The 25,360-nt window shown below is 54.6% G+C and overlaps 1 protein-coding gene across 4 annotated transcripts; it reads right to left on the reverse strand.

Annotated features, from left to right (window-relative positions):
* Positions 1-1,541: 1,541 nt before the first annotated feature.
* On the reverse strand, positions 1,542-12,704 carry Nbl1 (NBL1, DAN family BMP antagonist). Of its 4 annotated transcripts, none has more exons than XM_047519984.1 (5): positions 11,515-12,221; positions 9,541-9,645; positions 4,630-4,818; positions 4,427-4,538; positions 1,542-3,069 (listed from the first exon to the last, which is right to left on the reverse strand). In XM_047519984.1, exons 1-5 carry the CDS (start codon positions 12,186-12,188, stop codon positions 2,806-2,808), a joined length of 1,344 nt encoding a protein of 447 aa, XP_047375940.1. In that variant the 5' UTR covers positions 12,189-12,221; the 3' UTR covers positions 1,542-2,805. The 4 variants fall into 4 exon arrangements, with proteins under 4 accessions (XP_047375940.1, XP_047375944.1, XP_047375953.1 ...); XM_047519988.1 differs by lacking the exons at positions 9,541-9,645; positions 11,515-12,221 and adding exons at positions 6,145-6,294; positions 6,437-6,683; XM_047519997.1 differs by lacking the exons at positions 9,541-9,645; positions 11,515-12,221 and adding an exon at positions 12,487-12,704.
* Positions 12,705-25,360: the final 12,656 nt, after the last annotated feature.

Raw genomic sequence — 25,360 nt, forward strand, 5'->3', positions numbered from 1 at the left:
CCTGGGAGTGAAGTCAGTGTGGTCGGTCGTCCCCGTTTTACACACAGGGTAACTGAGCCTCGGAGATCTTAGGTGAGCTGCTTAGATTACAGTTAGGAGGTAGGCAAGATCTGAGCCCAGGCCGTACGGCTTCGCCAGGGGCTTGGGGCAAGGAAGGATGGCTCCACATAGGCAGAGGCAGAGGCAGGGGAGCCAGGACTAATTATCGCAAATGCCCAGTCATCCAGAGAGGGCCCGATAGCATCGTTAATCCCTAGTAAAGATTTTAAATCCCTCCACCCTTGTGGGGAGGGGCGGGGGCTGCAATTTTATTCCTGGGCTCTTTGGGTGGTTCCGTTTGAGCTAGGTGGAGAGAAAATCAGAAGTCACTAACCTACATCTCTCTCTCTCTCTCTGTGTCTCTCTCTCCCTCTCGCTCTCCTCTCTCTCACACACGCACACATGCGCACACACAGCGCAAACGCTCAACTAGCCTCCGCTTCTCAAACCCGGCTCCTCCCCCTCGCTGGTTCCCATAGCCAATCAGCAACGCCCTTCCCGTGGAGCCACGCCTCCCCACCGAACTCCGGCCCCGGCGTCGCGGCCCTGGCCACGGCCCTCGCGCCTCCTCCCACCCATCTTAAATCTGGCTGAAACCCAGCTCGGCGTGGAGCCTCGGGGCCCGACCTGCGGGGCTCGCTGCTGTCCTCCGGGCCCGTCACCAGCTGTGCCAGCCGCCTTTCTGCTTTCTCTCCACCCAGCTTCTAATTCATTTACGTATCTGTCGGCTTAGACCCTTCCTTGTTCCAAACACAGGACGGAGGACCAAGACTACTTCTGTCGCCAAGAGTGCTCAGATCCAAGCCCACAGGGGCTCAGAGGTCAACACCAAGGACCTCTGGTGGTGCATTTACTGCCAGTATTTTGACATCCGTGCTCCGCAGGCATGTCAGGGAGGCCTGTGAACCCATGCGAGTCTTCCTGTTTCCAGAGCCTCAGTTTCCCATTCTGCAAAACAAATGTGGACGTCCCCCCGGTGGACTTGAGTGTCCCAAGCCTGGCCTGCATGCTGGGCCAGACTGCCCGCATTTGCCAGATCCTGGGAAATGACTTAGTCCTCTGCACCTCAGATGCCTCACCCACAAAAAGGGCAGTATCTCTGGGTATCCGGTGGGTTGATTCATGTCAGGTACTTAGCTCGGGACCCGAATTTTTATTAACTTATAACCAGTGGTTTTGAGTTTGGAATTTCCTCTTCTCCCAGAGCCAGGTCACTGTGAAGGGATGGCAGGAGGCAAGCCCAAGGCCCTGGGGTAACACTCCAGTTCTGGGGTCCCACCCAAGGCACATGCAAGGAGAGATGGACTCCCAAGGGACGAGGTGGGACCTAGGAGGCAGGGCTGGGGTGCTGTCCCTGGAGGCGTGTGGCAGGTGAGTGAACAGGTGGCAGGATGCAGGGAGGAGCTGTAGGTGGTACCTGGCAGGCCCACTCTGCACGGCACAGCCGGGCCCAGGGCTCCCCTCTCCTGGGACCCCGGAGAAAGCACAGGGCAGAGAACACAGGCATGGAAGGCATTTATTCATACGTCATACGTCAGGGTCCATAGGGAGACCGCTACTGGTTACAAGCTCTAGAAGCTCTCGTCAGGACAGGGTCAGCCGTGGGCGCGGGCACCCCAGGCAGGGATGGTGGGCTGGCAGCGCCCCGGACACACAAGAGCAGCACAGGCAGTTCAGGGCACTGGGGGGTCTTCTTCACCAGCCACCTGCCTGTGCCCCTCGGTCCCTCACCCCTCCAGGGTTAAAGTGCAGCTGGGAGAAAGAGGGGCAGGGCAGGGAGCTGGAGGGCGAAGCCACCACAGCTGCCCACAGGGCCTCCTTGTCCTGGAGTTCCTAGAAGCTCAGTCAGTGTCCACTCAGGTCCTCCTCTGAGCCTCTGGGGGAGGGACAACCCCCACTCCACTGGCCAAAGAATATTTATAAGGACCTTCCCCCAGAGGCAGGGTTGGTTCCAATCAGCTTTGTGGAGGGCCTAGAACTTGGGGACAGTGGCAGGCACTAAGATCTCTGTGGGGGGGGGGGGAACGGTCTTCTTCCGTGGTGGCCTGGGGCTTGCCCTCCCCCTGGCCCAGGAAGATTCTTCCTTTGACCCCTTCTCCCCACACTCAGGCAGCCGAGGACGCCAAGGCAAGGCCCAGAGAACCTGGCTCCTGGCTCCGGGCCCTGAGCCAGCAGGGTCCTGCCCTGGCCTGACTCCCAAGCCACCCTACTGAGGGGCCACTTCACGCCCTGGAGGCGACGCCTCTCTGGGGATGCGGGTGTGGGAGGCCTCTGGGGAAACCTGCGGGGCGGCGTCCACTCCTGCCAGGGATGCTCCTGGCCCAGCCCCTCCTGCCCACCCTCAGTCCCAGGCTCTGGCTGCACCGTCTGCTCACCCCCGGGGGTCCCGCCCCGCCAGGGGCTTTGAGGACCTTGGCCTGGCCTGCCTTCTCAGAGCCTCACCCGCTCGTCAGCAGCTCAGCCAACTTCCGACCTCTCCCCAGGTCACATCTCTAGAAGGCAGAAAGGAAGAGCCCCACGCACGCTTTCCAGAAAGAGCCCTGCAGACCTCGGCTTCTGCCCTGACACTCGAATATATTAAATTGTGCAGTGTGGCTCCAGCCCCTCCCCTTCAGATCTCCATGGCAACGGGCAGCATTCCAAGTCCAAGTCTGAATCCAAGTCCATCCAGTGCCAAAGGTGGGGGCTTCCGCTGCTCCCCTCTCTCCTCCCTGGAGGCTGAGACCAGCATTCCACAGGGGGCCCAGGGGGGAGGAGATGGAGGCCTCAGTCCTCAGCCCCCTCTTCCTCAGCATGGGGGGCGCCAGGAGGCTCCTCGGGCTCGGGGGTCTGCCCACCGGTGTGGGGGTGAGGGTGAGGGTGGGGGTGGGCGCCAGGCTGGGCGCCGGGCGCGTCCTCGCCCTGCACGTAGACACTCAGGCCCTCATGGCTGGGCTCCTTGCCGCAGGCCTGGCAGCTGCAGTGCAGGATCTTCTCCACCAGCTTGTCCACCCTGGGCACCACCTCATGGCCAGGGCACTCCAGGGTTACCTGCAGGGAGCAGGAGGTGAAGGGATATCCCTGCAGCCTGGAGCAAGTGGAGAGGCCCGAGAGTACCATTCCCTGCTGGGGCCATGAGCCCCAGAGCTGCCCTGTGGCACCCATCAGACCAGCAAGCCCACCAGCAGGCAAGGGACCAAACCCCACAGGAGTCACCTGATTGGCTCCCGCCCGTTCCCCAGCGTTTCTCCCCATTTCCCTGGGGAGAAAACCCAGTGTGGCTTCCCACTGCTCTTGGGGAAAACCCTAGCCCTCCGACCACCCACGGCCTTCGGGCTGCTGCCAGCTGACCCCGGCTCCTGTCTACTCTGCTACCTGGCCTGCCCAGGAGGCTCTGCACATGCTGTGCCCTGCCTGGATGGCTCCCGCCCACCCATCCCCCCACCCACCCCAAGCTCTCCCAGTTAACTTCTGGGAAACCTCTGGGTCCCCACTCAGACCTCCCTTCCTCAAAGGACCCCCACCCCAGGCCCCCAGCCCAATTGAGGCTCACCTTGTAGGAACCCCATGAGCATCCTGCCCGTCCCTGTGGTCCCTCCCTTCCTATGTCCCTCCCTCCCTCCCTCCGTCCCTCCTCCCTCTCTTCCTTCCTCCTTCCCTCCTTCCTTCCACACAGCACCTACTCCATGCCAGCTTTCAGGACACAAGGACAGGCACAGTCCCTCAAGGGACTCAGAGTCTAACTGGGGAAACAGACTTGTCACAATCAGCCAGACGCGGATGGAGACCGCAGATGTGACAGGTGCTCAAAGCAGAGGCACACAGGTCTCAGGAGCCAATGGAACAGGGATTTGCCCCAGTCAGTCAGGGTGTCTGGAAAGAGGCTCCAGGGAAACGATGCTGAGCCAAGAGCAGAAGAATGAATAGAAGTCAACTAGAGGCGGGGAGGAAGGAGGAAGGGCAGGAGGCGGCGGAGGAGGAGGAGGTTGTTTTTCAGACAACATGTGCAAAGGCCCTGTGGTGGAAGGGAGAGAGCAGATAGGAAGGGACTAAAGGAAGTGGGCTGATGTCAAATGTCCAGCTCTTAAGGAGGGCGGGGACACGATGAAGCTGGACATACTGATGAGCCACACTGTGTGGAGCCTCGCAGGGCATTGCAGATTTTGGTCTCAGTCTAAAAGGATGGGAAACCACCGGAAACCTTTCAGCACATCAGAATGAAGCTTCAGCAAGATCCTGTGTGCAGGCTGGTGTCAGGCTTGCAGGCCGGTTGTGTGGCAGGGGCTAGTGTACGTCCCCGGCACAAGCCCTGCACCCTGCACAGGGTGGGGCCTCCTAGGTAACTGGCCACCAGCTGGAATGAGGGAACTGAGCAGGGGCCTGAGCAGGGGCCCGGGGCCATACTCACAATCTCCCACATGGACTGGGCTGGCATGCAGGAGTCGCAGTGCACCAGGGACTCTGTGGACTGCGGGAAGGTGTTGGGGACGCTGTAGCTGAAGCACTGTCCTAGGCACGCCCTGTGGGAGGAGAGGTCACCCGTGCCATGTCACCATGGGGGAGAAGCAGGGAGCCCTGGTCCTCACCTCCCACCCATGCCCTGGGGCCCACCTGTTCTGGATGGACTTAGCCTCACAGCCGCTGTGGCCCACGATCTGGGTGATGTTCTTGGCTTCGCACCAGGCGCTCTTGTCTGGGAACAGGGCCAGCTTGTTGATGGGCGGGGGGGCAGCCAATAGCATGGCAGGGAAGACAGCCCCCACCAGGACCTGCAGCATCGTGCCCACGGCCTCCAGAGTCCTGGAACGGAGCACAGGTGGCAGGTAAAGGCCCAGCAGCACTCGGGAGGCCAGGCATTGGGGTACGGTGGTGGTAACAAGCCCACGTGGGCCCAGAACTTGACCCCTGGGTTCTTCCACTCACTAACCAAGTCCAACCTTGGACAAGTTATTTCTCCTCTCTGAATCTCAAAGGGGGGTCCAGAAGTGGTACGGCCTCCGGTGGGTGTCAGGGAGAGTAAACGAGCTATGAAATGAGTCTCGCAGGTAATGCACGCTCCGAATGTGTTTGTTCTTTTCATAGCTTGCTATGGAGCCTTGAGCAAGTTACTGTTTATCTCTGTGTCTCTGTTTCTTCCTCTAAAACGTGGACATGCTGAATGGCAAAGAACCAGTGCAACTGCCCCAGATGAGGTGGTGCCCACCTAGAATCCTAGTGGCTCAGGAGGACTGCAAAGCCAGCCTCAGCATCTCAGCCAGGCCCTAATCAACTCAGCAAGACTCTGTCTCTAAATAAAATACAAAAATGACTGGCGATGTGGCTCAGTGGATAAGTGCCCTGGGTTCAATCCCTGGTACCAAAATAATAATAATAATATAATAATAATAATAACAATAATAATAATATAAGAAATAAGGCAAAGAAAAAGAATCAGTGCAATTACTAAACAAGACACCAAGTGTTCAAGTACATGTCCAGCAAATAAGGAGCTCCCGCTTACTTTGATGCTGTGGGTCCTGTAGCAGAAAAATTTGTTGTGCTGGGAGTGCAGCTCATTGGTAGAGCAGGTGTCTAGCAGGTGCAAGACCCTGGATTCAATCCCCAGCACCTCACGCATGAAAAATTATCCCACAGCCCTCAACGTCTCCTAGACAGTCACTACCTCGGCCATCCATCAGGATTCTTTCTGATGCTGGGGAAGCTGAACTCAACCTTCATGTCACAGTGAATTCTTGTGCCGCCCCACTCACTTGGATGCCCCTCCTGAGCCTTGAGCCCACAGGCCCTACACCCAGCATTACCAGCAGCTCCATCCTAACCCCTGAGTGGAGCAGGAGACAAAGCCCAGCCTGAAATAGGAGCAGACACCAAGACAGTACCAGAGTCTGCCAGGAGATGGCGCTGCAGGACAGTCTGTGTCTAAAGGATTAAGTTGCCCAACTTCACCTTCTGTGGGTTTCTCCCACTCCGCCCTCAAAATAGTGGTCAGGGAAGATTCAGAGAGATTAGGAAGTAAGGGCAGTGCCTGAGTGGGGTCCCCAACCCTCTAGACAGGGCACCGGGGAAATGGAGTTGCTCTAAGCCAGCGGCTACCAAACCCAACAACTCATCAGGATTCCCGGAGACCTGTGGGGTGAAGCTCTCGGGTGGCTGGGACTCAGCACCTCCAACAAGCTTCCGGGGAGTGGTTCTGTGGGCAGCCAGGCGGGGCAACCTTCCAACTCAAACATTCTGGGCTCCAGGTCTTGGGATGGTCCTAAAGGGTCCTGGGTGAGGCTGAAGGAGGGGACAAGGAAAGGTCCCACAGAAGCCCAGCACCAGGGGTGGGGACGGCTTGGGACCAGGCACCCCATTCAGAACAGCCCTAACCTGGACCCATCTTCCACAGAAAGGAAGTGGGGCTGGCAGAGGCGGGTACCTGGTGACGAGGGGGCTGGCCTGCTTCCGCAGTGGAAATCTGCTGGGTGGGCTGCACGGGGTCTTGCAGGCAGGGCAGAGGCAGCCTGCAGGCATGACACTCCGTGGCGCTCTGCTGTCCATCCAGCAGTCCCCCTCTGCTCCTGCCACTCCAAAGGCCTCGGCTCACTGGAGACGGCCTCTGACCCCAGCCCAGCAGAGAGGAGCAGCTGGAGGGACTCGGGGACAGTCTGCCCCCACCCAAAGGAGCTCCCGCCGCGATGCAGGTGCTCATCCACGCACATCCGGTCTTGCTCAGAAGATCCACGGCGAAGCCCAGACTCTCCGCACAACCAAGGCAGAAGGGACCTGCTCCTAACTGGCACCTGGCCGCTGTGAACAAGCCTAGCATCCGGGGCTTCCTGGCCTCCGGTAGGTCCTCTGCCCTCTCTAGGGAATCAGCCTGAGCCAAAATCTGAACATGGTCTTCTCAAGAGGCCAGAGGCGACCAGGGCAGGGAAGACCAAGGTCTCTGTGGGGTCTGGGATTGAGAGGAGGGCTGTAACGAGTGTGGTCTACCAGGATGTGCAAGAATCGGGTCAGGTCCAGGCTGGAGCTGAGTGCAGTCGAGCCTGCTGCTGAAGTAATAACGGGCTGCCAGGAGACAGAAGGGCGAGTTCTGGGAACAGTCACTGTTGGTTAGGGACAGGCGGGGCAGAAATCGAGGAGAAATGGGGCACACTGAGGCAGAAGGCCACCTGGCCTCCTTCTTCCTCACTGCTGTAACCCCACCAGGACCTCTGAGCAGGGTACTGGGGCAACCCTCAGCTTCCCCAGGCCAGCAGCCCTGAGCTCCCCGAGAAGCCCCCACTCCCACCAGACACAAGGCTGGAATCCCAGACCTCCCGCCTAGGAGCTATGTGGCTTCCAGAAATAAAGTTCATCTCTGGGAACCCCCTTTTCCCACCCTGAATGGGGAACAGAGCATCCTCCTTGGAAAAGAACGGAAAGCACCCAGCACCCAGCCGGCACCCATGGCTGGCAGCTCTCTTCCCGGGGGGAGGGGGCTCATGGGAAAGGCCAGCAGCATCAGAGCCCTGGCCAGGCTGGGGGGCAGGAGGCTAGGCGGGGGAGCCTCTCCCACACACGTCAGGACACACCCACCTCCCCAGCCCGCCTCCTGCCCCGTGCCTTGCCCTGCCCTGCCAGGAAGAGCCCACGCGTCCCCCATCAGTGGGGGGCTCTCTGCTAGCAGGCTGCACTGTTTGTGGGTTTATACATTTTTGTTTTTTCAAGCTAACTTTTTTTAAGCAGCAGTCGGGCCTTCCTTCCTCCAGCCTCACCCAGATTCTCAGCTCTTCCTCCCCGCCCTGCAGATCACACAGCAAGTCATGGGACTCCCGAGTGCCAGGGCGGGAAGGGGAGTCTGCGTTCTTCCAGGCCACCGTCCCCAGCTGTGCAGCGCCCCGAGGCCCCGGGAGGTCACCCGCGCCATGTCCTTCCCTGGGTCATGCTGTTCCCTGCGGTTCCTCTCTGCAGCTCTCCTCTCCCTTACCAAGTGCCTTCCAGGACAGAGGGAGGGGCAGGGTGGACAACAGGAGTGGGTGTGGGGGCCCAGCCTCCACCCACTCAGGAGCTCAGAGCCCAAGGGGAAACAGCAGCTCAGGGTCAAGGGCAAACAGTTGTTTTGAGCAGGAGCAGCCAGAGAAGGCAGTGAGAGGGGAACAGAGGTCCTCAGTTGTGGCTGGAGAACAGCTCTGCACCTAGCTGACGTGACAGGTGAGGAGGGGGCTCCGGGTGGAGGGCGCGGCCCATGCAAGGAGGCCCTGCTGCGGCGCTTCCACCTGAGCCAAGGGCTCGCTCGCTCCTCGCGGTACCCACGGGACAGATGTCCTCTCCCCGCTGCAGAGATGGAGGCACAGAGAAGCCGAGACCGGCAGCAGCTCACACATTCAGTAAACAGGAGAGCTGGGCCTTCGCCCTGACCTTGCAGGTGCAGGTCACCAAAGAGAGAAGCGAGAAACAGGGACGGAGGAGCAGCGTCCGGGGAACGGAGGGAATGGGCGCCAGGGGGGAGGCCCCGGCCCTGTGGCCGCCTTCTTGCTCCTGATGGCACTTTGGTGTCCAGCCACTGCCCAGGCTGGGACCTGGGGGTCCCCACGGACCTGAGATCAAATCACACTCCTGGCTTCCCGCAGACAAGCATGTGGTCCTGGCAGACCCTGGCTCCCTGAGGCCTCGGTGAAGGGGCGGACCTGTCGGTCCCCACGGGGCTGCCTGGCTTCGAGGAGGCGCAGGAGGTGCTGGCCAAGCCCACTCACTCTCCCACCCACATTCGCTCCCAAATCCAAGCCTGCGGACTCCTCAGAGGTCTCCTGCCACCGGTTCTGAGCTGCCACCACACAGACAGGAGGCCCCCAAGGGATGACACCGGCTGACCCATTTCAGCACTGTGGATCCTGAGGCACAGGTCAGGAAAGTGACCAACCTTCCACCCTGGGGGAGAGGGCAGCGAACCAACAGGCCAGTCCTGAGGGCTTCTGGCGCAGGGTTGGGGTAAGGCCTGGTTCAGAAGGTCACTCAGGAAGGCAGGGAGGTGGGCGGCAGGAACACCTCGAGCTGACCAGAGTCACGCCTCCCAAACCTGCCGCTTCCCAGAGGTGACCCTCAGAAATGCAGAGGCCTGGGCCCGCCTGGGTAATCTGAATCCCCAGCCCGGGCTGTGGCCCAGGCATCTGTACCTGAGCCCCCAAATGAGGTTGAGGCCCAGCGAGGTCAGGAGCCACAGCCCCCAGCTCCCCAGGGCAGGGCCCCCTCAGCCCACCGTCTGGGTCCCGGTGCCTGCAATGGCATCCTAAATGCACCGGAGGGGCCTAGACCTCAAGGAACACCTCCTCCAGCTCCCACCCACCATGCAACCCTTCGTGTAGTAAAGAGGTGACTTGGTGTGACAAATGAACAGTCACTCCCCATCCCTCTTCTGGTCAGTTGACTGTTCAGGGTCATTTGAGGTCCAGCACACCAGGATTTTCATAGTAGATTGTGACTACTCACCTGTCTCCCTCCCTTCCCTCACTCACACACACACACACACACACACACACACACACACCACAGCGGGCACACCTCTGGTGAGAGGCAAGCTTCTCCCTGCACCTCAGCTCCTGGAGGAAACTCCTGCACATTTGTCCCAGCCGGCTCCTGGATGCTTCTACCTGTGGACTCAGAAATCTGGTGACATGGAAATAGACACACTGAGCGTGTGGGGGTGTGTGGCTCATTCAAACTCAGTGTTCCCCCTCGTCTCCCTCTTTTCCTGCACCCCCTCACATACACACACAGGGCAGGGGCTGGGTCTCTTTCATAACTATGAAAAGCCCAGATTCAGATCTTAGCTCAGTCTCTTGAACCTTTCTGTGCCTCAGTTTCCTCACCTGCAAAGTGGGAGTCATGGCTAAACCCACCCCTCAGGGCAGCCACTCAATTAAATTGAAGTGTACGTGGAAACCTCTGGAGAGATCACCCATCATGGGGTCCTCTTATCTGCCCTGGTCTCTGCCTCTCCTTCCAGATCCTGTATGGGTCCTGAGAATATCTCAATCTGGGGGTGCATCTGGATTTAGGGGACCCCTTGGGGTGATACTAAAAAGAGATGACAGCTGTGAAGGGTTTTAGAAGCTGCCAGATGCCACCCAACTTGCCCCCTTGCCAGGGCAGCACCTGCAGTTCTGTAGACTGTCCCCGAGAGCCACTGATAGACAGGGCCCTGGAGGGAGCAGCCCCTCCAGATCGGCTTTGGAAAACAGGCTCTGCCCAGTGCCAGGCTGCGCATGCGGCTGGCCCAGAGGGTGTGGCGCTGGTGGCCAGCCCCAGGCTTGGGGATCGGCAGGGTGGGGCAACCCTCCAGGTCTTGGAAGGAATACAGGGACTTCCTAGAATGGTGTAACTGAAAGTGCGGCTCAGGGGACTGGCAAGATGGGGCGGGCCTGAGATCCCCTCTCAAGTCGGACCTCTGCCCTGGTCAGCCCGGCAGGAGCCCCTGGGCACTCTGGGATTTGACTGTTTTGGTCAAAGCTTCCATTGGTTCATTGTGCCTGAAGGCAGGATAGTCCAGTGGTCACAGACCAAGTCACTGGCCATTTGCTTTTTACTTCCCTAAGCCTCACAGTTGCCACCTGTGAAATGGGCAACATGGCCAGGGGATGTCTATCCTAGCAGATTCCCTAGGGGAGAATCTGGCTCTGGGGAGTTGTTTACAGCCACTGTGATTCCAATTCCACGACCCCAGTCTCACCACAGGTTGGCTTTCTTCCATCCCTGGGTCTGGGCACAGCATGAACCAACTATCCAGCAGACAGACGCCCAGGCCGAGCCCATGCCACCCAGGCCTGCCTGCCTGCCTTTGCCAGGCAGCTCCACCTTCCAGCCCTGGCTACTTCTGCGGGCCCCCAACCCCAGCTAGCAGCCCTCCTACCCACAAGACCCTCCTGCCTGCAGACCAGAAACAGCCTCGGCAACACATCCATGCTAATAAGCTGCTCAGGGCCTGCACATCTGCTCAGCAGAAGTCCCTGCAGACCTCACCAGCAGCCCTGCCCGCCCCAGCAGCCTCCGACCCTTGGGGTTGCGGGTGGGGGGAAGGAGCTAAACTCAGTCTGAAATTTCACTTTAAAACCATGAGGCCATACCCCGGCTAATACAGAGAGCACTTACTCCCCTCCACCCCTCCAACACAGGCCCAAGAGAGAGGTCCCCACGCAGGGGTGGGTGGAGAGGGGTGGGGGTCACCAAGGAAACGCTCCAGCCTGGCCTCTTCTCTGGCCCCAACTCAAGGCAAACCACGCCCAAGCAGCCCCAGCATCTGGGGGAGTCTCAGGAGGCTGGCGGTTTAGACAGCAACAAAGGGCAAGGGGCTCCGTGTAGACAAGTTACTTCCCCACCCCCATCCTGTGCCAGCGGGTTGTTTTCCTGGGGTGCTCCCGGTTACAGACTGGTGGCCTCCAGCTGGGCGAGGGCCTCAGAAAGTCTGGAAATGTGTCCTTCTCCCCGATGCCCGCCAAGCTGGCTGGCCACACCAAGGCCAGCAGCTGCCCCCTTTACCGAGACTTGTAAAGGATCAGAATCGCCCCGCCCTGGGAGCGGGCCAGGGGGCAGGTGGCCGGCAGCAGGATCCGGTAGTGCACACTCCTTTCAGGGCCGGAATTCTTAGGCGAACTGCGTCCCCAGAAAACTGGCTCTCCCTGCCCCAGTCCCAATTCCAAGGGGATGACCCAGGCCAGGCCCGGGGAGAAGGCGGGAGGCAGGGAGAGGGTTTTGCGTCTTTTACCAGGTCTAGGAAACAATCCACGAAACCACCTGGGGGGACCCGAGCCTCTGATCCTGGTGGGAGGCTCGGAATCAGAGGGTGGGGGACAGGGAGGCGCGCGGACTGAGCGGACTCCCACAGCGGGCAGCGCCGACAGAGAGGAGGAGAGAACACGAAGGCAGAGCCAGAAACCCAGGGAAACTGAAAACGAAGGCAGAGCGGGGAACAGACCCGGGGCAGAACCAGCGCGTAGGGGCGGAAATGGAGCGATGGAGCCACAGGGCCACACGGATGCGGAGAGAGAGGCCGAGAGTGCGGCAGGAGGGGCGCCGAAGGGTCCCGGGGCGGAGAGGCTGGAGGCAGCGCGGAGAGGCCCGGGCAGAGCCGCAGGACGCGCGAGCCCGGCGGCCGAGCCCCGGTGCTGCCCCGGCGCCCGCGCGGCCCGCCCGGCTCTCCTTCGGCCGCGCATCCTCCTCCCACTTTCTCTCCGGGTCGCGGAAACTCCTACCGGGGAACGGACTCCGAGCGAGGCTGGGGACGAGTTCAGGACTCGGCGGTGCCCCCGGCCGCTCCGCGCCGCGCCCACGTCCCCGGAGCCGGCGGCCCGAGTCGCCCGGCCGGCCCGTGGGCTCCCGCGCTTGGCGGCGGCGCCCTGCACAGTGTCCGCGGCCGCCCGACGCACAGCTGGCGGCGGGGGCGCGGCGCGGCGGCGACGGCCGAAGCCTCCGGTAGCCGGGCGCCCTCGTGCCCGCCCGGGCGGGACTTACCGCGCGCGGCGGCGGCGGCGGCAGGGAGCGCGGCGCGCCCGCCGGGTCCTCGGAGCTGGATGCGAGCCGCGGGGTCGCAGGCCGGGGCGCCCGGGAGGCTGGGCGAGGCGGCCGGCAGGGCTGGCTGCGCTGCGCGCCGTCTGCGGCCCGGGCGGGCGCGCGGTGCGGGGGAGCGGCGAGCGGAGCGGCTCCGACGTCAGGGTGTCTCGGCTCCAAATAGGGAGCGAGGGCGGGGGAGCGAGGGGAGGGACGCGCGAGAAGGAGCGGGCGGGAGCGCGGCCGCTCCCTCCAGGCGCGCAGGAGGGGCGCCGCGGCCGCCCGGCCCCTGGCCCCTCTCCCCGCCCGCCCGCCCGCCAGCGCCTGGCCGGACCTCGGCGCGGCCCGACGGCGCGGTGCATCGGCCCGCACGCCCGGCCCGCGCCGCGCACACAGGACAGCGAGCCGGGAGCCCCAGCCGATTCTCAGGAGCCCTCCGGACTTTCTCTGCGCTTCAACTTCTCTCCGCCTGACTTTTCCCGGGACTGGGCTCTGAGGCCGTGCCAGGCCTGGGGGTGACAAAGATGGAGATGTCCTTTTTATGGGAACCGGGCATTATTCTTTCTCTGAGAATGGGGCGCTCCGGCCCACCAAGTCCCGGCACTCCGCAGTCCTCGGTGCGCCCATCCTGTCCGCTCCTTGCGGCCAGGTTCAGGTCTACCCAGTTTCTACCTGGTGTCATTCGACCTCTGATCTGCTCCAGACACTTGGCTTAAGCATCCCGAGAAGGGTCTGAGAGCCCCAGAAAGCACTACTCCGAACTAGAAAGTCAGAAAACGACTCATTTCTCTGGCTCCTGAGAAAGAGCGGGATTCCTGGTCCAGGGTCCAGCCTCACCTGGGACAGGATACCTATCTAATCGGTGGGTGCTGAGCTGGATTGTAGTAGGACCCTTTTCTTCCAGTCAAGGGAGAAGATAGCTTTGCTCCTTGAAGGTGGTAGCTCACAGTGGGACACAGTTGCTGGACTTGGGGATTTTGCATTATATCATAGTTACCTACGTCCACATTTTTAACACAGCTAGGCTGGAAGCTCCCAGATGGACTCCCCACCTACTCATCCAATGTTACAGCCTGGCAGGGCATCCTAGGTGGCTTCCAGGGCCTGGCGGTAACCCCTAGCCTACTCCAGCCTATCTGCACTCTCCAAACAGCATGTCGCCTTGCTGTTGCCTGGGCTGTACCTGCCTGATGTTCTCTTCCCCTCCCTTCATCTCCTGGTAAACTCATTCTTAAAGCACCATATTGGAAAGCCAAGACCCTCAGGTAGCGGCAGGTGTGATCCTGGAGCATGGGCCCACCTGTCCATGCTAATCTCCCTGTAGGATATAGTGCACATCTCTTCCTCCGTTAGACTTTGGGCTCCTTAGACTGGAGGGCAGGGCTCATGTGCTTCAGGGTCCACTGTGTGTAAGGGGCCAGAAGAGATGTACAGTATATTTGGTTGAATGAAGTAATTATTCCCCCGTAGACTGGTCTCTCTATAGGATATAGTATCAATTATAATAGCTGCAGGTATTGAGCACCTCATCACGTGCTCGGCCCCTTTCTAAGCACTTTCCACTTTCACAATCTATTGCATAATATTGTTATCCCCACTTAATAAATGAAATAAAGGAAGGCCTAGAGAGAGGTTAAGTAGCTCATCTAAAGTCACACAGTGGGAGGCTTGAGGTTGGAGGATCCCAAGTTCAAGGTCAGTCTGGGCAACTTAGCAATACCCTCTTTCAAAATAAAAAGTCAAGAAGGCTGGGGATGTAGATCAATGGTAGAGCACTTGCCTAGCATGTGCAAGGTTCTGGGTTTAAGCCCTAGCACTGCAAAATAAGTCAATAAATAAAGTCATACAGGATACTAGCCAAGGTCTCTCGGATAACCATGCGCTACAGAAACCAGCCCCACTGGGTTGGATGTAGATAGTATTCAGGAACATTCTCACTGTGGAGGTCCCACACTGCAGGAGGCTAACTGGATCACACACAGGTCCAGGGGCAGGAGGATGGAATCCAGTCAGCATCCTCCACGGTGCAGCCCACCCCTCTCACAAACAGGGAGGACCTAGAATAACGACAACCACCTACTCAAGATGTGGAGTTTGGAGTTGAGTCACACGTGTATCCAGCAAGCACTGGAGGAGGACTATAATGTGGGCAGGGGGCCCAGAAGGGGACTTGTTAATAACATCTATAGACAGCTTCCCTTTTAAGCCAGGCGAGGTGAGGTAAGCACTGCTGTAGCTCACCGAATCCTTACCACGATCGCATTGCTGTTCCTATTGTACAGGTCAGAAAAATCAAGTCACCAAAAATGTAGTTACATGCTCAAGACCACATGGCTAGTGACTGACAAAGTCCGGACTTGAACCCACCGCCCGGGCTCCTGTGCCCACCACGCCCTCTTGTCTGCCTCCTGTCCCTCCCATCAGGCTGCGGTGCAGACGCAGTGGGTCCAGGGTAATGGGGCCCAGCGGGAAGGCAGAACCTGTCAAGTCAGAATCTCCAAGCTCCAGGAGATGCACCTGGTTGGCAGCGCTGCTCCAGCTGCCCCGACAGGCCTGGCTGGCACAGGGCACGGGCCCACAGCCAGAGCCTGCTGGCCCTGGGCCAGCCTCTTGGGGCCGAGGTAATGTGGGGCCCAGAGCTGGGGCTGAGGGCTGAAAGCCCCTCTCCCCAGCTCATTAGCAAACATCTGGGCTCAGGAAAATGACCGACCTGGAATGTGACTGGGCTGCAGGGAGCAGCTCCCTCCCTGAGTCCCGGGAATGTGAGCTCCCTCCCGCAGGGCACGGCTCGGGCCAGCTGTTTCCTCTAATCCTGTCAGTCTGGGCTCAACAGGGGTCCAAGCCTCTGCACTCCTGCAGAGAAAGAGTGCAAACAAGAAGAGGGCCTTCCTTCCAGGCTCAGGGTCCCTACCACCATCTTCAAGATGTAGACGGAGTGTCCACACTCGAGGTGGGAGGTCTGGCGGACGTCGCCCTGCTTGCTTTGACCCTTCCCTCTGTCACCCACTGACTGCAAATGGTTCCATGTCTGCGCCGTGGTTTCCTGATCTGAAAGATGCAGTTAGTAATGGCATGTGCTCCACAGGGCTGTTGCCAGGAATCGTTCATTTATCTAACAAATATTCATTGTGCCTACTATGTTCCAGATGTCCCCAGAGGTGTTGGGAACATAGCAATAGAGTTGGCCAGTAAGGTTCCAGCCTTCAAGAAATTTGTTCATGGAGTGTGGTGGTGCATACCTGTAATCCCAGCTACTCAGGAGGCTGAGGCAGGAGGATCAGCCTCAGCAACTTATCAAGGCCCTGTCTCAAAATAATAAAAAAAGGGTGGGGAGGATGTAGCTCAGTGGTAGACCACTTGACTAGTTCCATCCTCAGTCACACACACACACACACACACACACACACACACACGGAAGAAATTTATATCCTGTAGAAACTAAGAACAGAGGGGCAGAGCGTGCAGCAAGGGAACTGATGGGTGGGTTTCACAAAATCAAAGTGTTATGAGAGAACCAGCCCAGGATGGAGGATGGGGTAGGGGAAGACTCAGAAAACATCTCTGAGAGGTGACGATTAAGGTGAGAATGTGATGAGGAGTCAGGATTTAAGGCGATAAATAGATGCAAAGGGCTCAGCACAGTTCCTGGGAAATGAAAGGTATTTTAGGGAGGTTCCTGTGCATAGCCAAGGAAAGGTGAGGAACCAGATTCCCTGACCCAACTCCAAGCTTTAGCACAAAGCCTCCTCCTCTTGATCAAGTAATGCACTTCATAAGCCTCAGTGTCCTCGTCTGAAGATAGGCACTTCAGTGGTCCCCATCCCTGGGGACTGTGAGAATTCACTGAGCCGCAGGGCACATGAAGCCCAGCGCGTGTGTTTCCCTCTCAGGAGGTGGCAGCTACCTGACTGTTGTCTCATCCTTTCCCACAGAGGAAAAAGATTTGTCCAAGTCACTCAGCAAGTTAGTAGAGCTCCAGGGCCAGAACCGGATGCTCTCACTTGCTGCCCATCCCCCCCGGACTGGAGGCTCTTGGTTCTCCCTGCTGTCCATGGATTCAGGGACCCTCTGGGCCCCATGGTGACCTCAGGAGGAGGAGGAGGCCGTGCACCATGGGGTCTGCCCTCCAAGGGCTGCTGGGGGTGTGGGAAGTGAGGCCTTGGCCGGCATTCGAGAGCAGAAATGAGGCCCCATGGGAAAATCTTAAATGCCCTTTGTCAGTGGGTGAAAAAGTGAAGCATCAGGAAGGACCAAAGGCCGAGGATTCTGGAGGTGGGGGAGAGAGGAGGGTCAGAAGTGAGAGCTAAATTCCAGGGATTCTGGAGTGCAGGTGTAAATCCAAGACCATCCGACTCCCACCATCATCAATTCTGCACTTCTAAGAGGCAGTGTGGGGTGGTAGGTATGGCTGTTTTCTCCTCTGCAAAAACAAACGTACTGGTATTTCCAGAAATGTGGCCCAACCACCAGGGGCGGGTGCCAGGGGCCACGAGGGTTAAGCCCTGGTTCAGCTGCTCACTGTGCCCCCTCTTGCTTGCCTCTGTCTCCCCATTGCTCTCGCTACCCCGCTGTGGGCACCACTCAGCTCTCTCCTGAACCACCGGTGACGCTTCTCCAGGTTTGTTTGCTTTCCCATTTTTTCTTCCATTCCTCAGCTGCCAGGGCCCACACATAGACACAGCAAGTGGGAGAAGAATTTTCCTCCTTCCTCAAGAATTAATTGGTCTTTTTGTGTACATTTAATATCACACAGAATGGCTTTTTTTTTTTTTTTTTTTTTTTTTTTTTCTTAAACCTTAAGGTTTCTGTGCTCCAGACAAATTCACTGGGGAAAACAATTCAAACAATTCCCTTTTCAGGAACATGGGGGTCGAAGAAAAAGAGGGCACAAAAGAATATCACGTGTGGGGCTGGGGTGGTGACTCAGTGGCAGAGCACTTGCCTAGCATGTGTGAGGCACTGGGTTCGATTCTCAGCACCACATGTAAGTAAATGAATAAAATAAAGGCCCATCAACAACTAGAAAAATACATATTAAAAAAAAAAAAAATCTAGCCCTTTGCCTAGAGAATGACCCTCCAGCACCTGCACGAGGGCGCACTGAGTGTCAGTGCTTGCTGTCCTTGAACCTGTCCTCCTGGACAAAGGGATTGGACCAGAGTGGACACGTGACCAAGTTCCACCAATCAAATTCTCTCTCCGAAGAGTTTGCTCTGAGAGGCTCAGGGACGTGTGGGACACAGGATGTTCAAGTGAAGAGCAGAATTGTCGAGGATTCTAGTTGCTGAAGAGGTTGACCAGGCCTTGCTTCACACTCGTGATGGTCGCCTTTTCCTTGGGTCCTGTGAGCTTCTCCAGTATTTACAGTCTCAAGCCGTCTTGAGGGAGTTAGTTGCCTCTTAACAAGTTTTAACTAAAACAAACATTTTTTGGCGGGGGGCTACTAAGTATCCAACACAACACAAGATAAGGCATGAAGCTGCCCTCCGATGGAAAAGGACAGACACACAAGTAATGGGAAGGTTGTTGCCCAGAAAGTTCGCTGCCCAGGAAGCTGCGTGTCCATGAGGTGGGGCCCAGGAGTTCAGAGAAGGGAGCTGTTATGGTTTGGATCTTTCACATCCTGGAAAGCTCATGCGGCAATCCAGGAATGGTTGAGGGTGAGATGATTAGATTATGAGAGCTATAACCTATGCAGTTGATTAATCCATTTGATGGATTCATAATTTGAATAGATTGTTGGGTTGTAACTATAGGCAGATGGGGAGTGGCTGAAGGAAGCAGGTCACTGGTCACTGGGGGTGTGCTCTTGGACTATGTCATGTCCCTGGCTTCTCTCTCTCTCTCTCTCTCTCTCTCTCTCTCCCCCCACCCCCCTTCCTGGCCGTTACTAGGTAAGCAGCTTCTCTCTACCACATCCTTTTGCCTTGACGTTCTGTCTTATCTCAGGCCAGGCCAATAGAATTGACCACCCACGGACTGAACCCCTGAAACCATGAACCCAAAATAAACTTTTACTCCTCTAAGTTGTTCCTGTCAAGTATCTTTGTCACAGAGACCAAAATATGACTGACATAGGAACAATCCCAGGGGACTAGAAAGGGCTGCTAGAGGAGGTAGGGTTTGAGCCGAGCTTGGGCAAATCAGGAAAGTAGTCCATGCTAAGAAAGAAGACCTGAAAAAGTGATCTGTATTTGACAAATATGTGGCTCTAAGACCTCCATAACCATAGCAGTCACCAGGGACATAACCCTGGGTCAGCCCAGTAAAGACTCAACCCTTGTTGACACAGCTCCTCTAGGTAATCACCTCCAAGTGGGTATATCTGGCTTATGAAATGAACTCCTTTCTTTGAATGTGTCCATCACTCTAGGAAAGTGTTATAACTAGTTTGATTGAAATAATAACTAAAAAAGAAATAGAGTTAATATGCCAATATTTGGTTACTCAGCAAATATTTGAGTGTCTAGGCTCTGTTCTTGTGCTAAGGACATGGCAGCTAACAAAGCCAATAAAAATCTCTGTCCTTTCTGGACACAATGGCACATGCCTAGAATCCAGCTACTTAGGAGGCTGAAATAGGAGGATCACAAGTTTGAGGCCAGACTGGGCAACTTAGTGAGATCCTATCTCAAATAAAACAAAATATCCCATAAACTCTGGTTGTGGGTCCCCTGTTCTTATCCTACCCTATTCCACATGGTAGGAAGTGGAGATAGGAGCAGGATGTGGAGGGCCTGGAATGCCAGGTTGAGAACTTTGACTCTGGATCCTCTGAAATTTTTTGAATAGAAAGCAGCATGTGTAAGACAGTGTTAAGACTGGTCGGATGGGGAGGCTGAAGGTGGGAGGCTACTTGGAGTCAAGCAACCTTAAGAGCCCTGGCTATTGGTTAATATATTCTATACTTTACCTCCTACACAACCTCCCAGGGAAGTCTACATGGATTAAGGGGAGATCTACATGATCCGAGATCTACTCCTCAACCAGAGGACTTTTGGTAAACCACGTAGAACCTGTGTTTCATGCATGAGGTCAGCCCTAGTAAGAAGAGCAAGCCTGTGACAGTCGTGGGCCATTTATTTCTCTGGTATAGAGTGTGACATGTGAAATCACAATTGATATACCTCCAGTTTAGATGGAGAACTGTTCTTTTGATCAAAATTTAGTAAATCATGGATGACAGTATGAAATAATACCGGTTAGCTGGTGACTTCACTCTCCTCGATGACAGAGTACAGCTGAAGGGACAGGGATCATTACCCCCATCTCACAAGGAGACCGGAGAGATCAGTGACTTTTACACAGTGAGCTGGGGAAGCCGGGATGAGAACAGAGGACGCTCTGTAGCAGGGCCCGGGAGAAGGAAGCCTTTCTTCTGATAAAAGTCACTGACCCGTAGTAGTGGTCAGGGCCACCCACTGAAAAATCAAGTTGATTTAGGGGGTTTAAAAATATAGAAAATGTTAAACCCAACCACCTATCTATAGTAAGGATAAAACTATTCCACCAACATTGTAATGAAAATGGACTCTGGGTTCTAATCCCATCCAGAGATAGAGACAGCAGGAAAGGTGGAGGGTGAGGAATCACAGAAACAGCAAGACTGAGAGACCAGGAGCACACTCTTCCATACGGACGAGAGCCAACTAGACCCGATCTCTAAGTACTGCTCTCTGAAATGCGAATCCCTAGGACCAGGTTTCTTATTATTAGATAAGGGAGTTACAGTATGGGTGGTGGGAGGTCAGGCCGGCCTCTAGGTGTTTTGGTTTGTTTTTTGCGGTTCTGGGATGGAACCCTGGGCCTTCTGCCTGCTAAGCACGTGCTCGACCACCACCCACCCTGGCAGCCCCTGCAGTTTTGGACTTGAGACAGCAGTATGAACTGAAGTCACAGACATGCGTACACGTCTCCTAGCTGTGTGTGCTAAGAAGCTGACAAAGCTATTGGCATCCGGGCAATGAGGCACAAAGGGTAAAGGGTGCCCCTGGACATCTTGGTTTCTAACTTGCATTCTCTTCTCCAAGGAACCAGGCCTCCTTGAAGAATTGGCTAATTCCAAGGTTGGGGTAGGGAAGATACAAGAGTGGAATATCTTCAAAGGATGGAGCGGACACGTCAAAAGGGTGGAGGTGCCAACTTGGAAGAGCCCCTGTTGGACCAGTCTGGGTAATGGGAGTAATAAACACTAATAGCATTGGGTAAAATAGGTTGAGTGCAGAGAATCCAGGAGTCCAGGCTGAAATAAACAAATGGAAGATGAAAGGGGGAGGAAGGAAAGCTCTTCCTATAGAATGCCAAGTAATAAGGAGCAATAAGTTTAGAAAATCATCTGTGGATGCTGAACTGAAGATGGTTTAAGGGATGGGATATTTACAGTCTCTAAAGCACCTCCCCAGGGTTGTTAATTATGAGAAGAAAAAGAATGAATTTACAGTGGAGATATCAGGCAAATACATCTCTCACCAATGACCAAGATGAACATCACTAATATTGGGACAAATGGACGTTGGGTGACTCCTGATATCATGCACTGAAAGGGACGCATCACAAGCTTGGCCAAAATGTCAAAACCTGGATCTTAACATGAGGAAACCAGACAAACCCAAACCCAGAACCTGAGAAGCAGTCTACAAAATAACTGGCTTGTACTCTTCAAGATCAGTAAAAGAATCGCTGATGAACTGTTCAGGATTAAAAAAAAAAAGAGACTCAATAACTAGGTACATTGTGTGGTCCAGGACTCAGGGAATGACAGGACAATGTATTACTTCAACAGTTCACAAAATTAGCAGATGCACAGTGGACTAGATGGCACTCCCGCGTCTGTGTTAATTTCCAATCATAGAACTGGGAACCAGGAACACCCTTGTTCTTAGACAACATACTTGGAGTCACTGGGATAAAAGAGCATGTTTCTAACCCTCTTATGTGTCCAAAAGCACTGTACGTGCGCGCGCACACACACGCACACCACAGAATGAAGAAAAACGGGAAATGTGAACCATGGAGGATCATGGGTAAAAGGTAGAAAGGAGCTTCTTCTATTATTTCACTTCGTCTTTTTCTTCTTTGAAGGACTGAGGATTGAATCCAGGACCTCACACATGCTAGGCAAACACTGTATCTCTGAATTACAGCCCCAATCCTTCCCCTTTTTAAAAAAATAATCTCACTAAATTGCCCAGGTTGACCTTGAATCTGCAATCCTCCTGCCCTGGCCTCCCGAATATCTGGGATTTATTTTTACTTTTCCTTACAGAAAATTTTGTTTACAGATAAAATTGTTTCAAAAGCTAGTCAGACACGGTGGTGCACACCTATAATCCCAGTGGCTCAGGAGGCTAAAGCAGGAGGATTGTGTTCAAAGCCAGTCTCAGCAAAAGCAAGGTGCTAAGTAACTCAGTCAGAACCTGTCTCTAAATAAAATACAAAATAGGGCTGGAAAATAAAAAACTATAAAAAATTTACCCCCTTAAAATATTAAGTAAGTAAATATTAGCAGTATACATTATAAAGGGGATTTCTTTCTTCTTTTTCTTTTTTTTTTGGGGGGGTACTGGGTATTGAACCCAGGGGTGCTCTACCACTAAGCTAAATCCCCAGTCCTTTTTATTTTGAGACAGGGCCTCAAACTTTCAATCCTCCTGCCTCAGCTGCCCTAGTGACTGGGATCACAGGTGTGCCCAGCAGGGTTTTTGTACCTAGTGAAGCATGGATTTTACAGTTTGTAAACTGTATCAAAAGGATTCTAATTTTAAAGCATATATTTTTAAGATGTATAGATCAATGAACTATCACAATGCTTTATTACATTTGCAAGAATTTAACAAAACATCTGTAACACACACTAGAAGCTGATCAATAATTACGTTTCTGAATCTGTCATGGTAGTACGATTGAAAGTTTGAGGCCAACCTTGGCAACTTAGCAAGACCCTGTCTCAAAATAAAAGATAAAAAGGGCTGGGGATATAGCTCAGATTGAACCCCTGGGTTCAATCTCCAGTACTATCAAAAGAAAAAAATGTGTTTCTGATTGGCAAACACAGGATTATTATTATTATTATTTGCAATACTAGTGTATCTCAATGGGGCAGAGTGAAAGTAAACAGCACGAAAACTTCCTCTGGGAAGAAGCAGTGTTCCCTGACGATTTAGGATTGCTGTACCACTGAGACGCTCATTGTCCCACAGATCTTGTTGATTTCAACCCCAAGAGTCAACTCTTTAAACCCAAGGATTATGCCCGGGTTCTGAAAGAACCCCAATTACCTACTATTAATATTAAACACTTTTGAGTTGAATAACAACCTCTTTTTCTTATTTTTTTGCAGTGCTGGGGATTGCACCTCAGACCTCATGCGTGCTAGGCAAGTGCTCTACCACTGAGCTATGCCCCTAAAGCCCTACAATCTTTTTTACATTTATGTCAGCACATATATTTTTGGTCCTCAAAGACAATATATTGTAGGAATTTTTTCTCTCCTATTCATATGAAGAATCTGAAATTGGAAGAGATTAGGAACCTCCCCCAGGTCACCCAGCAAGTAAGCCATGGAGCAGGCACTTGGATCCAGGGCCTAAGCCCAGCCTGTCTTCCGGCTTCACAGCCTGCCTCTCTGTCTCCATCCATCCATCCTGTTCCTTCAGCCCTTTGCTGCTGGAAGTCGCCACTGACCCAAGCTTGTTCTACCCAGAGCCTGCCCAGGTCCGTGTGCACCCCAACACCAGCCTTGGTGTCCGAGGCAAAGTGGTGCTCACTCCAGCACACTGGTGATGGCTTCCAGATGAGCTTATTATTCTAAACTTAACATTCCTTTTGGTACTTAGAATTTCCACTTTCTCCCTTCCACCCCTTTGCATTTATGCAATTAGAAAGCATGCAGCAGGAAACCATGTGTCTCAGGACCGTTTGGGATGATGGCTGTCCCAGCCCCATGGAGTACATCTTTGTGGAAATATTTTGCAGAGTTTATTTGGACAGGTTCAAAAATAGTCCCATCCAACAATACAATCAGATTGAACCATGACAAGTAAAATGCAATTATGGCTTGGTTACATAAAAAAAAAAATGTAAACAGTGAGGTTTGGGAAAACTAAACGCAAAACTACATAGTCATCTTCGTTCCCCCAATCTCCACATTTCCTCTGAGCAGGATTTCAAGGCTGCATTCTTGGGTCTTTTGAAATGGGTGAGAGAGGATGACACTCACTGAAGGAGACAGCTCAGCAGAGTGTGCTCGAGGCCACGTCTCAGAACAAAGGCACACTTCTGCATAAGGCAAAGGCTCCTGATAAAGGCTCCCCCAGTGGGTACTTGGAATGCCAAAGTCATTCACCTAAATGAGTTCAAAATACATATTGTTCTGGGCCAAATTATACAGTGTCAAGCTCAGACTGTACGTATTTATGTATGTTGGCAGAGCAGGCCACCTTCGGGGCGCCTCGGCTCCATCCTAGTAGGCTGTGCCCAGCTGGGTTCCCATCACTCTCTTCCCAAACCCATGAATTTCCTTGTATTTGGTTCCAGAAGGGCAGACAAGAGGCAAAGGCAGTTTTGCAACCCCACAAGGGAACAGGACCCTGGAGGACTCGAATTCCTAATGAAACTTAAAGGAGAAGAGAATGTGTGCCTTTGCCAACAAGCTGGAACTTTCTGAAGGTTGATTTGGGAAGGGGGCAGGGAGTGGGGACAAGATCAAGCATTGTGCTTTGGGCCAATCTCTGCTAAGGGATGTAAGGCAGGGACACAAAGTATTCTGGGACTAAAACAAACAGCCAGAGCTTCCTCTGCTCTGAACTCTCTTTGCCCAGAACTGTTCCCTACAGAACCGGCAGGGTTCCTCAAAGATCTGAGTGGTGCTTCAAAGGTGCTAGGCAAAGGGATCCCTCGAAATGGATGCTACAACCTAGCGAAGGACAAGATACAGAAGTTTGATTCTGAGGTCTCTGTCCACTCTATCTTTCTGACATATCTAGAGATTTACTGAGCACACAGTTTTCTGTCCTTGTCTTTTGGGATAGGAACTGTTATTCTTATCTCTGTCTGAATGAAGATGGAAAAACTGGGGGATGAGTCTTTTCCATACTTGCTCACTGTTAAAACCAGTATGGAAAAGACAAGTGGAAGGGGTCCAGTAGGCCACACGGCCACTTCTAATTGTGGAATAAAGAGGGCAGCACAAAAAACAGTCAAGTGGCCATGGCATCATGACCATGACTTACAGACTTGGGCTCAGCCCATCTGGGGCACAGTGGCACTGCTGCATGTTCCCATTCAGAGCCTAGCACACTTTTCTAGAAAGGGGAGTAGGGCAAAGAACAAGGGAGGGAAAAATGGAGGGAGGAGATCTGCTACTCTGAATCTATTCATCATAGCAATTGTTAAGAACTAAGGTCTACTCTGTGCCCACACTGGGGTCAGACACTAGTTCTGCCCTGGCGGCCATACAGTTTCACCCTCCCGTGCCTCTCCCTTGCCTCTGGACACTCTGCTGTGCACACCACCAGCTAAGACGTGCACTTCCAGGATTCAGCCCTCCGAGGGCTTCCTTCCTCTCATCCTAACTCTCTCCTCTACAAAGCTGCAGAGCCTTGTCACTCCGGCCCCTTTGCTCTTACAGTCTCCATCTGCTCACCCCATCTACCCGTTAAGACAGGGGGTTCTGAGTGTCTGTATGTCCATCTTTCCTTCAGATTCTAAGTTCTCTAAAGTTGGAAGTCAGTGCCTTTTTACCTATTTATCTTTGCTGCCTATGGTGTCTCTGCTCAATTAATAAGAAGTCAGATGTGGTGGTACATGCCTGTAATCCCAGTAACTCAGGGGGCAAATG

Source organism: Sciurus carolinensis, chromosome 1 (assembly GCF_902686445.1).
Source record: "Sciurus carolinensis chromosome 1, mSciCar1.2, whole genome shotgun sequence".
NCBI lineage: Eukaryota > Metazoa > Chordata > Mammalia > Rodentia > Sciuridae > Sciurus > Sciurus carolinensis.

What these genes read in the sequence shown, in the direction of transcription:
- Nbl1 (XM_047519984.1), bottom strand. Translation starts at nt 12,188, where the DNA reads ATGCGCGGCCGAAGGAGAGCCGGGCGGGCCGCGCGGGCGCCGGGGCAG. An exon ending in CTGATCCTTTACAAGTCTCG is followed by an intron (nt 9,646 to 11,514) that starts GTAAAGGGGGCA and finishes CCATGTCACCAG; the next exon opens with ATTTCTGAGTCCACAGGTAG. An exon ending in CCCAGTCCATGTGGGAGATT is followed by an intron (nt 3,070 to 4,426) that starts GTGAGTATGGCC and finishes TGCTCCCTGCAG; the next exon opens with GTAACCCTGGAGTGCCCTGG.